The sequence below is a fragment of the Haemaphysalis longicornis genome, unplaced genomic scaffold (genome assembly GCF_048455015.1).
Source record: "Haemaphysalis longicornis isolate Haplotype H1 unplaced genomic scaffold, Haemaphysalis longicornis Haplotype H1 scaffold_6, whole genome shotgun sequence".
NCBI lineage: Eukaryota > Metazoa > Arthropoda > Arachnida > Ixodida > Ixodidae > Haemaphysalis > Haemaphysalis longicornis.
Window position 1 is genome coordinate 99776756 of NW_027526407.1, and position 17624 is coordinate 99794379.

The 17624-nt window shown below is 44.5% G+C and overlaps 2 protein-coding genes across 3 annotated transcripts; both read left to right on the forward strand.

The window, feature by feature from the left end:
* The first annotated feature begins 3957 nt into the window (after positions 1-3957).
* On the forward strand, positions 3958-6926 carry LOC144141090 (uncharacterized). Of its 2 annotated transcripts, XM_077672614.1 has the most exons (3): positions 3958-4090; positions 6099-6459; positions 6490-6926. In XM_077672614.1, exons 1-3 carry the CDS (start codon positions 4085-4087, stop codon positions 6831-6833), a joined length of 711 nt encoding a protein of 236 aa, XP_077528740.1. In that variant the 5' UTR covers positions 3958-4084; the 3' UTR covers positions 6834-6926. The 2 variants fall into 2 exon arrangements, with proteins under 2 accessions (XP_077528740.1, XP_077528739.1); XM_077672613.1 differs by having other exon boundaries at positions 6099-6926.
* An 8359-nt stretch (positions 6927-15285) lies between these two features.
* Positions 15286-17451, forward strand: LOC144141091 (uncharacterized). The gene is made up of 2 exons (XM_077672615.1): positions 15286-15416; positions 16695-17451. The coding sequence occupies exons 1-2, from the start codon at positions 15411-15413 to the stop codon at positions 17364-17366; spliced, it is 678 nt and encodes a 225-aa protein (XP_077528741.1). The 5' UTR covers positions 15286-15410; the 3' UTR covers positions 17367-17451.
* The last annotated feature ends 173 nt before the right edge of the window (positions 17452-17624 follow it).

Consider the following 17624-nt stretch of genomic DNA (forward strand, 5'->3'; position numbering starts at 1 on the left):
TGCATTGACAAGTACGGTTCCGTCGCGTTTCAAAATAGTACAGGTGTGTCAGTACAAGGATTTTTAGAATTGTTGACGGTGTACCTAAACTCAACTTTCGCAACTTGGGACGATAAGCTTTATATTCAGTCTAACGGAATCTGTGTCGGATCCTGCATCGCACCAATTTTAAGTGACCTTTTTTTAGCATACCTCGACCACAATTTGCATGACCAGTTGAAGATTCCACAAGTTAGCAAAATCTTTCGTTACGTCGACGACTTTTTAGTAGTCTTTAACACCGACGAAGCAGGTCTTGAATCGTTGATGTTCCAGGTGTTAGATCATTTCCGTCATTGTTTTAAACCTTTGGTTTTAACTTTTGAAATTCCCGTGGACAGAACTATCCGGTTTTTAGATCTTAAGCTTCATTTTTCCCACAATCACATCTGCTGGGCGTATGAACCACGAGCCAGCAAACCGCTTCTACCCTTTGACTCATCCCATTCTAAACTCGTGAAAAGGTCTATCGTAACAATTAAAAATGCCCTTAACAAGTCCTGTTTCCACTCGATACAAGAAAGCTTTCGTAAGCAGGTTTATCGGCTCCTGATAGCGAGGTACCCACAGCAGCTATTGGCCTCGATAGCAGAATCAATGATGCAGAGGTTAAAAAGAGAGGGACGAGACAGTGAAGCAGATGTAGAACCTAACAAACGTGACAAGCTTACTGTTATTCCTTACATGCACCAGGTAGCGGACAATTTGAAAAAGATAGGAAAAAGAGCTAGCGTAAATGTTGTGTTTTCCGCTCCCAACAAGCTTTCCTCCATGTGTTCCAGAGTAAACAAAACCAAAAGAACGGTGCAGTCTTGCTCCGTAAAGCACGAAAATCGGTTTGTTGAATGTGTTAAAGGCGTCGTCTATTCCGTTCCGCTGTCTTGTGAGAAAACGTACGTAGGCCAAACTGGACGATGCCTAAATGAAAGATTAAAAGAACATAACTATAATGTACATACGGCGATTAGTGGCCACTTAGGTGTCCACTGTCGGGATTGCCGTGACTGCGCCCCAATATTCCAAAAAACGCAGGTCATTTCAAGACACAAAGATAAAATAACAAGAGAAATAATTGAAGCCGCAGAAATATTGCGCAGAAAAGATAAATGTGTTAGTGTTCCTTCCTTGTCCCTCTCGCAGAAAGAGATTAATTATCAGTTCCTCAATAGTACAGCTAGTGTTTGTGGCACATGGCGTCGGTGAAGCGTGACGAGCGGCTTCGTATCTCCTTGTATCGTGAAATTTTCGGTTTTTCTTGTGCTTTTGACTATTAGCATATATATGTGGAAAGCCAAGGAATAAACCTCAGTTGTAAGTCAGCGCTCGTGTATGTCACCTCCTTCTTCTTGTGTCCTGTCTGAGTTTGCGCTGTTCCCCTTTCATAATCATGCACCAACTCGCCCAAGCCTTAACCCTTGCAATATTAGGTTTGTGTTTTTGAAGGACCAAAGAGACGCCTTTTTTGTACAGTAATTGACGTGAGGCTTGGCAGGCTATTTATCGCCTGACTATATATAGTTTGGTCCACGGTAGTCCAGTTCAGAGGGGGTATTTGCGCGAAGTCGCCGAGGCTTACCGGATAGCGGAAGGGCGGTTCTCACTAGAATATGCGATTACTACAACAAAACAGCGATTGTGCAGACGTTGCTGATGTGGCGTTACCTGTGCCGCCATACCGTGCCATGTACCGTGTGGACCCAGAAAAAGGTGTCCTAAAAAGCCTTCATCTCTGCTTTCGTGGCCTCGCACAGAGGTTCTTTTTACAATATAACCGGCAATATACACTAGAATACTATTTTGCCCCAGAACAAGGACATTTTATCTAATTCAATTAACTGCAACCTTCGGAATTTAGTAATAATGCGTAACCATGCTTCACCAAGAACACCTCCTTCACTCACCCCGTGCCACCCGCCCACCCCACCCATGCTTTCAATATCCAAGGTTAGCGGAGCTAAGCCGCAGCCGTTTTTTTATAATGCATGGCAAGTGTTTTTGTATGTTTTATGTGCAATATTTGATACCGTAGTTGTGGCTTTTAGGACTGAAGCGACAATTTACACTGCATGTCGTCATAGATATACGTGCCTCACGTCACTGATTGCTTACGTTGTGCTTACGCAAAAAAAAAACATTGCGAATTCACTAAGAATTTGTGCAATCGAGAATAGGGCCCCTTATGCGACGATAAACTCCCGCAGTGCCGCTCTATGCCGGCGACAACTATACCTTTCACAATGTTTCCAGACGCGAAGGAAAAAGTGAAAGCTTTTATCGGAAGTGTTGCAGAGTCCCTTTAATGCAAGACTGCATGTGTGTGATTGTGTGTGTGCATCCCTGCACATATTTTTATCTTCCTTTGTCTATTTTTCACATCTGACGTGGCTATAATTACCTAATTTGATTAAACATATTCTTCCTCTATTTATGTCTATCGGTTTGCTTGATTCCGCACCGTTGTGAATCTTGCTGCGTAGTAGGGTTCCCAAGATACACGAAGCGGGTGTACGATCGCTCTGAGGGATCAGAAGTATCCGTGCGCGTACAGGTGCCGAATTATTTTATGGAGCATCATTTCAACTAGCGGCACTGATTATCACCAGACTGATAATTATTTGTTTGAAAAGTAAACAGCTAAATTTATCGCAGTGAAAGAGTGCTTTCAGATGAAATCACAGAATGTTTTTGCCAATGTATTCAAATTAAATCGACATATTATGACATTTCTATGTCCTTTTCTAACAGTTCTGGCTTTCAGTTTCAGCCCCGTGGCTCAGGTGCTAATGTGTTCCGCTTCTGAGCACGAGCGGCCACGGCGGCTGCTTTTCTGATGGAGGCGAAAAGCGAAAACGCCCGTGTGCACGAGATTTCGGCGCAAGTTAGAGATCCCCAGGTGTTCAAAATTATTCCGGAGCCCTCATCGCCTTCGTTGCGTCGGTGCGTTAAACCCCACAATCAAATCAAGCTTTCCGTTATGTTAGTTAATGCATTTTGGGTGAAAATTTTCGCAATGAACTTACCGAAGTAAAGAAGCAAAGAGGGTATAGAACCAAATTTTGCGTATTTCTAAACAAAAATGCCCTTGAAACGTAAGTACCTCTTGTTCCATCCAACTGATTGCATTTCAAAATTCAAATAGCAGCCTTGGTGGCCTTGCCTCTAACTACATGAAAGAAAAACTCAATTTTCAGAAAAACCACTCAAAGTGCTCTCACATATCAACTCTGCCTATAAATTTCGAAGCGAACATTCTCCACTAGCCATTTGGCGTTAACTAAACTAACGCTGAAAGGGTCGCGTTGTCCTCAATAGTGAAACATTCCAACGCATGTAGTCACCCAAGCACGACGTTAATATTTTTCACCATTATGGATCATATAAATTGGATTTTAAAATTTTAAAATTTTAAAATGCTTTCATGTCTACAACAATAACCAACTCTTTCTATGCAAGAAGTGCTGTCACAAAAATCACGAGCGTTTTGTCAAGTGCGACAGGGTTAAGTAAGTGCTCGTCCGGAAATGGTTAAGATGTACGTAAATCAAGAAACGGTCCTGAAAATATACGTGAAACATGTGCGAGATATCCGAACATATACAAAAAACTTCCAGGTGGGTATTTGGAGTGCTAGGATATTTAGTTATTTGACTGTAACTCAAGCTGCTGAAAGCGGAGTGATAAGAATGCGGTCGTCGATAGTGACGACAACTTCCCGGAATGCAAAACCACGTCCTAGAAGGATTCCCACGTAGTTCTTGTCGAACTTGCCTTGGTGTCCGTCGTTTTTCCCCCTGGAGGTGAACGCAACAAAATGACGAGATGTAGTACGGCCGGGGAAGCTGCCTACACCGCTTCCTTTCTCCTGTCTATTCTGTTTCTTCGTTCGAAATTGCGCCGGACGTTGCTTCACGCCGAGTATAAAAACCCGTTCAGTGGACGACGGGGAATCAGAGGCTGTTGGAGTCCGATTCCCATAGCCGAAGAGCCCCTGCACGGCCGGCTGCCTCCAGGAGACGTGAAATCGCAGGACAGTACACCTGGAATCATGATGGTGAGTTTTTGTACCCCATCAATAGCCTTCTATGGGAAAGATAATTTATGTGACACTGAAGAAATCACGAGAGTTAATTGCGCCACTGTGTCGTATGCAGGCATCTTATACCGCATTTGCACGATTCTAACACGCACCTTTCTTCGCTAAAGGCAACCACCAGATTTGTGTGCACGTTAGAAGGGAGTGCGAAATTAAAATCGGCTTCAAAGCGTCCATTGGCATCGATCGCCATGGACAAAACGTCTCCCAATATCCAACTCAATCCAGTCGAAAACAATCCGTCAACATCCCGCGAGTAAATTTTGGCGCACCCATTCCTCGATGGGCCTACCTTAGACAGTTGTTACGCGTGTTTATTTTTAAATTATTTTCTTTTTTTTTTTCAAATTTTAAGGAACCTTGCACGTGCGTTACAATAGGGGGCACGTTGTAATCGTGCAAATACGGTATTTGGTAATAAAGGTTACAAATTGCTAGTGGGAAAATACCAGAAGAAACAAAATTCATTACCAAGCCACTTGGAAGAAATCAATTTTAAAGCGGATGCTTTATATCTTTCGTTGTTCATGCCGTTTTAAACACCAATGAGCGTTACCGTTAGGACTACCAGCGCTAGTCCCGTTTATTTGTTCCGTTGCGTCCTGTCCTTAGCTGCACTGTTTTTACCATGTTTCATTGCTTCAACCAACTAGCCCACGTTCAAGCATTGACAAGTTAGCATTGTATCAAAAATGTTCTTTTTCGGAAGAAAAAAGGCATTCCGTAGCACGAGGCGCTCGATACCACGAGGCTTTTCTATAGCGTAGGATTATACTGGGCTCAACCAGATGTTTCCGTTCGCACCATTACACCATAGGCAAAGGGGAGGAATCACGCGACCCGATGAGAGAAAATAAAAACAACGAAGCTAGCTCAGCTTATTAATAAAAGTTGCAAAATGTAGATGACAAGGAAGCTTTGTGTGTACGCTGCCGTCCTAATAGTCATGCGGTAAGAGAAAGTAAGGTGTCGATGGCGGACGTGAATGGGGAAAAAGGAAAAAATGAAACAAAGTAACTGTTCGATACCTGCGGTAATATAATGTATACTCTAAATCTAAACTCTACACCATAGTTTGGAAACGAAAGCAGCACGAAGTAAATGTATATACTGAGCCGAAAAAATGGCACAACGCGAGTCGCGTCCTCAGATAAAACCGCCGCAGCTTCCGCAGACCGGGGCTGCTGGTTCCTCACGCGCTGCTGCTCCTTTAAGTGTAGGCTGTGATTTAAAATGGGAGCAACCATCCTGCATATTTAAATTGTTCCACCACGCAAATTCTGAGTGTGTACAACACAGCTGGGAACCCCCAGGGCAAATAGAGCTTCCCGATAATCCGACATAACGAGTCCTAATGGAATGCTAAAAGCTATCCACTGCTGTTTTCTCATCAGCATCAAAAGCCCACAATCTCGGCCATTTTTTCTGCCGCAGTTCTTCACCGCCGCCGCCGTCACCCGATAAACCTAAAAGCATCAACAGCGTAGAGAAACTAGAGCGTTGATTTTTTTATTGCTTAGGTACACCCCACGGCATAACATAAATGCACTTGACTAGTTCCGTCTTCAGAATAGAGCTCCGTGAATGGGACCGTGCGCCCAACGGCGAAGGGCCGACGGCCGCCATCGGTGAGACCCCAGGCCCTTTCCCCATGCAGAGATCTTGTGGTGACTTCACACCCGGATGCGCCCCTAAGACATGCTTCAGATTCGCCTCAGTGGCAAGGGAAATCTTTCGGTCGTCATCGTGCAACACCGTTTTTCTTAACCTTGGCCGCACACTAAACTACTAAAACAGTAAATTTACAAACTCTACCTTTAAAATTTGATTTAATTTGATTGAATTGATTTGATTGAGCAAACCGACTCAGTAGGCTACATTTAAGTGAATGTCGAATTTTCCTTCGCCGACTACATTACAGAATTTTTTCACATGACCTCACAATCTCGGTTATTTATTACTGCAGTTCTTCACCGCTGTCGCTGTCTGCGCCATCGTGGCCTGCTCTGGAGTCTCCGCTGAGGACACCAAGAAGAAGGAGGTGGAGGGTCGCGGAGGCGTCCTCGGAGGTGGCATCGGGCTCGGTGGCTACGGCGCCGGGCTCGGTGGGGTCGGGCTGGCAGGTGGAGCCGGCTACGGAGGTTACGGTCCCGGTCTCATCGGAGGTGGTCTTGGCTACGGTGGTCTCGGCTATGGTGGTCTCGGCTACGGTGGCCTCGGATTCGGCGGTGCCCGGTACGGTGGCGGCCTCGGTTACGGTGGTTTCGGATACGGCGGCGGTCTCGGATTCGGCGGTGCCCGGTACGGCGGCGGCCTCGGTTACGGTGGCCTCGGATACGGCGGTCTCGGGTACAGAGGTCTCGGATACGGTGGTCTTGGCGGTGGTTTCCAGTCCGGATACGGCGCCCAGGCTGGCGGCCACCAGTCCGGATACGGAGGAGCCGCGGGCGGCTTCAACCAGGGAGCGGCAGGATTCGGAGGTGGTGCTGTCCACAGGAACGTGGTCGGCTACAACAGCCAGCAGGGTTACAACCACAACTCTGGCTTTTCGATTACGGACAGTAAGAAGTTCGGCACCGGCTTCAACCAGGGCGCGGCAGGCTTCAACAAGGGACTCGGTGGACACCAGGCCGGATTCGGCCAGTCTGCGTTCGGGCACGCCGGTGGCTTCGGTGGTGCTTTGGGTGGCCACTACGGCTGAACTTAGCTGCGACTGTATTCTGCTTATAGGCTCTGCAAAACGACTTCGAAGGGAAATATTAGGTTTTAATAAAGGCAACGAGACACTACACAACCTTGATGGGATTGTTCTTTATAGAAAATAGCCCGCTTTTAGATAGAAGCTATATCCATGCATCAAGAAAACCTCAAGAATGTCAACTACAATATGGAACTGAATAAGCCTTTTCATAAGGCAAGATCAAACGAAGCTCTATTTTGGCTTTCCGCTGCTAAGCATCTCTTAAGAGATAGCTTAGCAGGTGTTCATGAAGCGTATTCGCAAGGGGCGTCTGTATTGGCTTTTTAAACATCACAAATTTGATGCTTAAAACACGCGAGTACGTTTTTCGACTCACAAGTTCTTTCTGTGTCTATCATCCGTATTATTCAAGACGTCAGCTGAGACAGTAATAAAAACGAAGATTTGCTAAAATACATGCGGAAAGTGAATTGAAATATTGAACGTTAACGGGACAGTTACGATTCGTCCCGAACCAACTGTCCTTCTACTTGGCTTCAGTAGACAGTATATGGATGTGCCCATCATACATGGTACGCCCAGTCGCTTTCATTAAAATTTTTCTTAATTGATTACACTTTTAGTAGCCTGCCATTTCTATACCATTTTGAAGAACCACGCCCCTTAGCGAACGAAGTAAACAATAATACGAAACGGCGCGCACACCTAAGCCCTCTTTAATTGCGAAAGCATCAACGTTCAATTACCGAACGCGCCTCCAAGTTAGTAGCGTCATACTTTACTTCTTTGCGTCTTTTTCTGGCCTACGCAATGACGACTCCGGTATACCTGCATTCGAATAGGCAAACAAGCATTGTATTAGCGATGCGATAGTTAGTAGCCTCATACATGGCTCTAGACCACATCGTCTTCCCAAGAGGACAGCGGATGGTGGGTAGGGAGGTATCGGGCCTTCTTCTTAGCTTCATTCGGGACTCGGAACTGGCGGACTTATGATGAAGTGACCATATTGTTAACGTATACAGCTTCTGGAATTTCCAATTAACACTCGAAACGTTTCATTGGAATGTCCTTAATCTTATCCCCCCGTTGTGCGTTTTAGAAACTTAATTCTGCGACCCCTTTTCCCTTTATTTTTTCCTCTTTCTTGTGCGACGGGTTCGCATCGCTTGTTTAAAGCCGCTGCCCCGAAGCAATGAAAGCATATGACTTCTATAAACCTTTTCATCCGTTAATCTTTAATAACATTAGGACATCTTCTGGGCTGTGTTGCACATGCACGTTTGCACATGCACAGTTAAATCTCCCTATCGACTGCGTCATTTATAGGGCCGGCCCACTGATAAAATGGCAGCTGACAGGCCGAAGGAGCAAACACGTCTAAAGAGACGCAAGTGTGCGTCTCTTTCTTTTTGTTCGCCGACCGTCGCGGTGTTGTTTTCATTCTGACGACTATGTACAAACCACCCAATATTTCAACACTTTTGAGGTACAACAAGCAGGCACATGGAGGTTTGAACCTTTTCTTTAAACATCGTGGACGCTGCCGAGAGTGTGACATTTTTGTTTTTTGTTTTGCCCATCCTTGCACTTTGATTGCTCAACCTGCAGCAACATATCGTTGCAATATTAGCGCACAGTCGCTTCACCATGTTGTGACCACGAAGAGACTGTCTAGGATTTTTAATTCATATGAAGAGGAAAAGTGCGCCAGTGATTGCGAAGTTGACGTTCCGTGAAAGAGAAAAGTCCCCAGTGACACTGACCACCCGGTATCAACAACGGGATGATTGAACCGCTTGGTTGCGAACCAGAAACCGTTATTTCTTTTTCTTTTCGGGTCCGCGTGAGGTCCAGTAGGCCCAAAAAATAATTACGGTTCGGGTTCGGGTTCAGTTGCGGCAAAAATGCCGGTTCGGTTCGGTTCCGGTTGGACACTCTGGTTTGACGTGAATAGTTACTAGGTTTGTGTTTTTGAAGGACCAAAGAGACGCCTTTTTTGTGCAGTAATTGACGTGACGCTTTTCAGGTTATTTATTACCTGACTATATATAGTTTCGACCCCGGTAGTCCAGTTCACCAGTGTGAGGGGGTATTTGCGTGAAGTCGCCGAGACTTACTGGATACCAGAAGGGTGGTTCTCACTAGAATATGCGAGTACTACAACCAGAAGGCGATTGTACAAAGACTCTGATGTGGCGTATACCTCTGTTACTATACCATGCCATGTACCGTGTGCATCCAGAAAAGGATGTCCTGGAAAGCCTTTAACTCATGCTTGCGCGGAATAGGGAATAGTTTCTTTTTTCAACAATATACACGCCGAATTACTCTTTAGCCCCACGCGAAAAATTTTTCGCTTCTTCCATAAACGCAGGCCTTATCAAAAAATATGAGGAGATAAGCACGCGTTCTTGGACTTTTGGGGTGCAGTATAATTGCGTAACCTTTCTATACGAAATACTCCTTCCCCGCACACCCCGCCCTCAACCATGTAATGCCCCCATTTGCACACAAAAAAATCATTATTGGTGAGGTTATTGCATTTAATTGTTATAATTCCGTCATATTATTTAAAAAATATATATTTGGTTGAGAAAATTTTCAAAAATTATGCAGTAACAGAGCGGATAATAAAGAGTGTAGAAAGCAAAGCAACGTAATAAATATATTATCTTATACAGTCCCCCCCCCCACACACACACAAACACACAAAACGAAGACAATAATAAAGAATCCCAGAAAAAACTAACGGAAACATGGACAAAAATATTGTGAAAATGGACCAATCGTGTAACGTCCTGCATTGGCACAAAAATGCATAATCGGTGTTATAAACAAATTTCATGGTTGTAATAGAGTAATAAAATTAAAAAAAGAATAAAGTAATGAATTGGAATTTAAAAATGAAAAATATGTATCGCTGTCACCCAGTGAAGATTACTACACAAGCAAGCCCCTAAAAATGTCCGGTACACGAATTAAAATATCGGCCAAAAGCACCAAGCGTGTATACTACGTTTTACGTATGCACGAAGATAAGTAGTTTGCGAAGGTAAGGCTTCTAACTTCCATAACAGTGCTGATATACATCATTGGCCGAAGCAACGAAAGAACTAATAAACAAATATGGCCACCATAGCCAAATCTGGCTACTGTCAGAGAAAAAAGAACAGAATTGCGGATTTTTTAACAGCGAAACTATTTAGCAAATCGTATTTTTTCGTGTCCGCTGTTAAAAATAACTAGACATTGCCGAGCATGCACACGCCAGCGTGGGCCTCGCGGCGACCGGCCGGCAATTAACAAAACCAAGAAAATGCTGAGCACACACCGACGTGAAGTCACACATCAGACAACAACTTCGCAAAACATGGCACACAGACAACAAGTTACACGTAATAAAACCACACTTGGGACCATACACCACCGACACACGCAATAGATACACTGAAGTCGCCTTGGTTAGATTACGGATAGGGCACACACATGCAACGCGCTCGCACCTTCTCACTGCATCTCCAAGACCTCTGTGCAGCAGGTGCGAAGAAGCCCTATCCGTGATCCATATCCTCATACAATGCAAGGCACTAGAAACAACACGGCACAGACACTTCCCACAACTACGCAGACAACGCTATCCACTACACCCATCGTACTTTTTAGGGGGTTGACCCCACAATCACCCCCAAGCGTACTTTTAAGTTTCTTAGCGATGTCAAGTTTTTACACCTCATTACTTACCATGCATATTCACACCCTGGCCCTTTACACCAGTCATCTACATTGGCTTTTATATCATTTCACGTACAATTTTAGTTGAATGTTTTACACTTACCATTACATCGTCCTCATAAAACAACTTTTCCTTGGCGCTCTTTGCCCGTAGTCGTCCTTGCGCCATAAAAAACCCAACCATCATCATCAAAATGCCGAGCGCTCGTGTGTGCGTGCCCCGCGACGCCCGCCCAGCGTCCCCGGTGCATGTTTGTCGAGCCAAGCATACCCACTGAGGGAGACTGGACAAGGTTGGGAAAAACAAATTCCGGCGTTCGCCGTAATCGTGGTAACACTTGCTCGGAACGAGAAACACACGTTATAGCGTACGCCCCTCCAAGGCGATGTCCAATGATAATCACTTCAAAAAAAAAATGAAGCACGCTTACACCTACAGCAACAAAGATGGAGTATAGGTCATTGCGGCAGCGAAGAAGCAAAGCTGGTGCAATAGTGGACTTAAACTTCAAGTCTGGTGCGTTAGTGTGAACTTCCTTCATTTATACGATCGATACGACCCCCAATCATTTTGGGCCCAGAGTCGTGTCATTAATCTGCAATCGCGGATTCTGTCTATGTTTTACCCTGTGTTAGCGACCACAATATAGTTGTGGCTGATGTAATTGTTGAGGATATATCTGTTCCCAAAAAAGTTGCCAGAGAGGTTTATGCGTATAGTAGAGCAAATTATGACGCCATTCAGTTCGTCATTTGAAACTTATTTCCCCCCTATTGATACACTAGCAAACTAGCGTCTTCCTGATGTCATAAAGACTTTCTCCTACTTCGCCTAACTAAATACTGAACAGTTGATCGTGTTTTTAAAAAAGTTGCATCTAATCTCACGGCAGCAGTGAGAATTACATCGAGGAAATTTTCACGGCAGTTGCCCTAAAAGCTGGCCGGCCTAAAATTCGCTGAATAATGTTACCTCCCACGGTAACCCAACATAACCTAACCTCACCGAGCCTAACCTAACGTAACCTAACCTATTCTACCCGAGGTATTCTACCCTACCAAGCATAGGCTTACTATGCAAATCCAGCCCAACTGCAACAAACCTAATCTAACCGAGCCCAACGGCAAAGAACACAACCTATATTAAACCTAATCTAACCCATTATAAAAGTCCTGTGCGTCGATCTCTGGATATAGTAATAACCAGAATGAAAAAAAGCACTACAAAATCATGATGAGCAAAAACTTCAAAAATTCTGAAAGGTAAAAAAAGCCCTTCTCCAATGCCGGACTTGAACCTGAGCCTTCTCGTTGAAAATGCAAAACACAGGGCCACAGGAGCAGCTGTAGGAACGAGTCATCAGGGAATATGTGTCCCGGAGAATCTCCAACTATTGTGCTTAGCCAATCAGAGGCGACTGCCGTGAGAAATTTGACGGTAATTCACATGGTTGCCGTGATAATAGACACTACCTTAAAGAAAAACTATTTCACCTGCGGGAACCTTTCGTTCCCATTCGAGTGTTGTCATCTAAACGCACTAGGGATAAACCACGGTTTATTACTCAGCTGCGCACTTTACTGCGACGTGTAAGCGGAATGTACGTGAGATGTAAACAAATAAATTATTTGCAAAGCAAGCGCGAGTAAAATGACTGAAACAAAACTTACTTATCTTACAATTCTTTCTTATCGAGCCATGGAGAAAAGCTCTTAGAGGACTCCAAACAGTTTTAGAGATGCGTTCGTCTCAATGGCTAAGAAAATACATCTGTTCCTCCACTAAAATATTCTCACACAATTGCTGACGATGACGCGTCTAAGGCAAACATTTTAGAAATTACTTTTCGTCACTGTTTATTCAAAGTTATTCGCGCGTTGTTAACCCGTTTTTTTTTTTTGTCAACTGAAGCAGAAGTAGTGCCTGAGATCACTTTTAGTGTGTCTAATGTTCCAAAAGTGTTACAAAGTGTCAAACCAGAAGAAGCGTGTGGCCCAGATAATATTCCAGCAGCGATAATAAGGAACTGTTCGGCAACGTTATCTTTGTACTTTCATGGTTTAGTTCGAAAGCGCTTAGTTGAGAAAGCACTACTTTGTGATTGGAAATTAGCACGTGTTACACCTGTTCATCACAATGGACCAAAGAATGACGTTGACAACTACAGGCCGGTGTCTTTACTAGTATAACATGTAAACAATTTAAACATGTTCTTCATAGCTGTACAATGACACATGTAGTTAAACATATTCTCCTGTATCCTAGTCAACACGAATTTCTTCAAGGTTTTTCTTGCTCAACGCAGCTTGCTGAGTTCATGCATGATTTGGCGCTGGCAATAGATAAGCGTAAAGCAGTATACTGTATTCTGTTGGACTCTAAAAAAGCATTCGGCTTTGTTCCTCATGACCTTGTTAGTAAACAGTGTGGGGCTGTAAACTGAATGAATCTGTTATTGATGGATTGCGAGTATCTTACCTCTCTCTTGGACAGCAATCGGTCGTTCTCGACGGTTGTTCTTCAGAATATGTTCCCTTCACCTCACGAGTTCCTCAGGGCTCAGTTCTGGGCCCTCTTTTGTTTCTGTTATACATAAATTATATTACTATTCTCCTCAAATCTTTGTTCAGATTGTTCGCGGATGACTGTGTAGTTTACAGGTCTATACAGCACGAACGTGATTCTGAATGCCTGCAGCATGATTTAAATGTAATAGCATCGCGGTGTGCCCATTCAGAATTGTCGTTCAACGTTAAAAACTGTGTCCACGTCATCTTTACAAGGAAACGTTCATTCCAGCTGAATACCTATAGCATAAATAACGCTGGTTTAAGCACGACCAGGGAAAATAAATATCTAGGAGTTTATTCAACGAGTGATTTGAGGTGGACTAGACGCGTTCACAACATAAAATTAAGGTTGCACGCGTTTGGGTTTTCCAAGACAAATTTTCAGCGAACCTCCATCTACCTTAAAAGAACAACTGTATTTCACTCTTGCGCGCTTACTGTTAGAGTGCGCATGTGTTTTCTGGAATCAGTACACCAAAGAGCTGGTCGATACGCCTTAAAAACTACAGAACAGGGCAGTGCGATTCGTGCTAGGTAAGTGGGATCGTCAACTTAGTATGAGAGAAAGCAAAAGTAAACTTATATGGGAAGAGTTGAAAGATCGTAGACGAAAGTTGAAATTCTGTCATAATATCTACCATTCCAAAACTGGAATCGATTCGCGCGAATTCGTGCGAGCGGCAGACCTGACCGGACGACTCTGACGGCCACCCCACTCCCTTTCCCTTCTTCCCTCTTCCCCAACTAGGCTACCAAGCCCCCCTTAGTGATAATAAAGTTTCATTCATTCATAGGGAGACGTATATTCAAGCGCCATTCTACATTTCCCAAAGTGGGACAACACTGTTAAAGCAAATTATTAACTTTCCTTTAAAGGTGACGCCTTGCGCAATTCACTTTTTTTTAGATCAATACGAGAGTGGAATTATCTTCCACCTATGATTGTATCCATTGTTTCTAATGATCATTTTTACCGCGCCTTGTGTAATCAATTTCATTGTTATTTAGTGTCAAATTTGATGCTTATTTTTTCTATCCCCTGCTGTAAGCCCTGCAAATTCGAAGAAGGCATAAATAAATAAATAAATAAATAAATAAATAAATAAATAACAATGAAGGCAAGTGGCAGAAGAATGCCTAACGCATAGCACGCAGTTCTCTGAATTTGTGCACATTTTTTAGGTGGAAATTTTACAGTGTACACACATTTTCAGCAATCATTCTAAGAAATAGCGTTTCTGGCTACTGACAAGCAAATGTTTGTGTCACGTGATATGGGGTTGCTTTTGGGCTCGCACGGTATCTGGCGAACGCGTATGGCCGTGCGGCATGCAGACGTGCGTACGCGCCAGGCAAGGGAATAATTTCACTGAGAGTGCGTTTTATATAAGAGAAAGAGCACAAAACGAGCCTCCCGATTACATAAAGGCTAATGTCTATCGGCAAAATTGTTGATTTTTTTTAAAACGAATGCACTCTCGAGCTAACTAAGCCTATCTGAATGGGTTGGCTTTACCATGTAAAAAATGTTTGCGCCCGTGGTTACCAAAGCACCAAGTCAATCATTTAGCAATTCTGCCTCATATAAATTGACTTCCATAAATGCCCACATGAAGTTTTGTCCCAAGCAATGAAAAAGCGCTTTTCTGGCTCAAGTGCTGTCAAAAGCATCATAAGTGCCTATCAAAGCGCGCCAGCGTCACGGAATTGTTTGTGGAAGCATGTTTTATTTAGAAGCAAATAAATCTACTGCTGAGTTTTTGTTTACTATGACTGACGTGCGCATTAGCAGTTTTGAACATATACAAGCAACTTTCAAAACACTATCTGTAACGTTTGTACTTTATTTGACCAGTTCCACACCAAGCTGCTGAAAGCGGCCGGGGTAATAAGAATGCGGTCGTCCGGAGTGACGGTGACAATTTCCCGGAACGCCAAGCTAATTCCTATCAGGACTCCCACGTAGTTCTCGCCGTAAGGCGTGTGACTTGATCTACGTAGTTTTTTTTCCCCGGGATGCGAACGTCTCAGGACCACAAGGTGTATATAGTACAGCCGGGGAAGTTGTCGACATCACTTCCTTTCTTCGGTCCCCTTCTGTTTCTTTTCTCGAAATTGCACCGGACGTCGCATCGTGAGAAGTATAAAAACCCGTTCGGTGGACGGCGGGGAATCAGACGCTGCCGGAGTCCCATTCCTCGACCGAGCCAAAGAGGTCTTGCACCGCCGGCCACCTTCGTTGAGTTTTACAGGGACAGTACGCCTGCAGACATGATGGTGAGATTTTTGTACCCTATCATTAGTCTTCTACAGCAAACATAACTTACGGGACACGGGAGGAGTTACCAAAGTTAACTACTTAACTATGTCGTGTCCAGCTGGGCATGTTATATTATATTTTATATATCTCAATATGTATATTATATATATTATATGGTTTATATATTTTATATATTATATTTATGCTAAATTTGCTATAGTGAATATCACACTTTGCGGGTTTCAACTTTCGAGAGGAAACGAAACTGCTGTGCAGCTGGGAAGAAATAATGTTTCTGCCGTTCCCGTCGTACCTTGCGGTTTGTGCACAGTGAAATCTGAGTTGGACTTGAATAATACGGTCGTTATTAAATACAGTTGTCGTTTTAACGAGGAAAAACGATTGTGTTTATCCGCTCTGTAATTTATTCGCTCGGAGAATTAGATCTAGGTAACAGCACATGAACAAAACAAATACTGCATTTTGCTTGTATTATTAGCCCGCGAGGATACGGAAGTACGTAGTTGCTGTTGCTTCTTACCATGCTGGGATATACACTCTTCTGCTGAAGGTCAGAAAACCAATAGGTGGAGTAGACAAATTTCGCCAATAAATAAACATCCGTTTTGTCGACGGCTGTTTCGTCGACATTTTGTATACAAATGCTGTGTATTTCGCGGTTTCGCTTCTTTGGTCACGGGTCGACTTCTCTCTGGAAGCTACCATCCTCACCGCTGTTGCCTCTAAAATTTGCGTGTTAATCCCCATTTTAAGCGGTAGTTCTAAGCATTTCTATACCTGATAAACTTAAAAGCAGCAACAGCGTCGTTTATTTTTTTATTGCTTAGGTACACCCCACGGCATAACATAAGTGAAATATACCAGTTCCGTCTTCAGAATGGAGTTGGCCGTGAATGGGACCGTGCGCCCAACGGCGAAGGTGAGGCGGCCGCCCTCGGTGAGACCCCAGTCCTTTTCCCTATGCATAGATCTTGTGGTGACTTCACACCCGGATGCGCCCCTAAGACGAGCTTCAGAGTCGCCTCAGTGGCAGGGGAAATCTCACGGACGTCATCGTCCAACACCGTTTTTCTTAACCTTGGCCGCACACTGAACTACTAAAAGAGTAAATTTACAAACTCTACCTTTAAAATTGAATTTGATTGAATTTGATTGAATTGATTTGATTGAGAAAACCGACTCAATAGCTAAATTTAAGTGAATGTCGAATTTTCCTTCGCAGACTAGAATTTTTTCACATCACCGTGCACAATTTCGGTTATTTGTTACTGCAGTTCTTCACCGCTGTCGCTGTCTGCGCCATCGTGGCCTGCTCTGGAGTCTCCGCTGAGGACGCCAAGAAGAAAGAAGTGGAGGGTCGCGGAGGCATCCTCGGAGGTGGCATTGGACTCGGCGGCGGCTACGGCGCTGGAGTCGGTGGGGTCGGGCTGGCAGGCGGAGCCGGCTACGGTGGTTACGGTCCCGGTCTCATCGGAGGTGGTCTTGGCTACGGTGGCCTCGGCTATGGTGGTCTCGGCTACGGCGGCCTCGGATTCGGCGGTGCCCGGTACGGCGGCGGCCTCGGTTATGGTGGCCTCGGATACGGCGGTCTCGGGTACGGAGGTCTCGGGTACGGTGGTCTTGGCGGTGGTTTCCAGTCCGGATACGGCGCCCAAGCTGGTGGCCACCAGGCAGGATTCGGAGGAGCCGCGGGCGGCTTCAACCAGGGAGCTGCAGGATACGGAGGTGGTGCTGCCCACAAGAACGTGGTCGGCTACAACAGCCAGCAGGGTTACAACCACAACTCTGGCTTTTCCGTGAGCGACAGCAAGGCGTTCGGCACCGGCTTCAACCAGGGCGCGGCAGGCTTCAACAAGGGGATCGGTGGACACCAGGCCGGATTCGGCCAGTCTGCGTTCGGCAACGCTGGGGGCTTCGGGGGCGCTGTGGGTGGTCACTACGGTTGAACTCAGTTGCCATTGTACATTGAACACTGCGGAACGAGTTCGAATTTGGAAAATATTTGACTTCAATAAAGAGAGCGAAAACCAATACAGTCTCGGTGTAATTCCTGTTTTAATGTTTTATGGTTAAGTTACATTAACACATCGGTAAAAACCACATAAATGTAACATGCTACACGAAAGCACACGTCTTTTTATTTCGCAAAATAAGACCAAATTGTTGCTCACGATCTGTTCGTCTCATCTTGGTTTTCCGCTTCG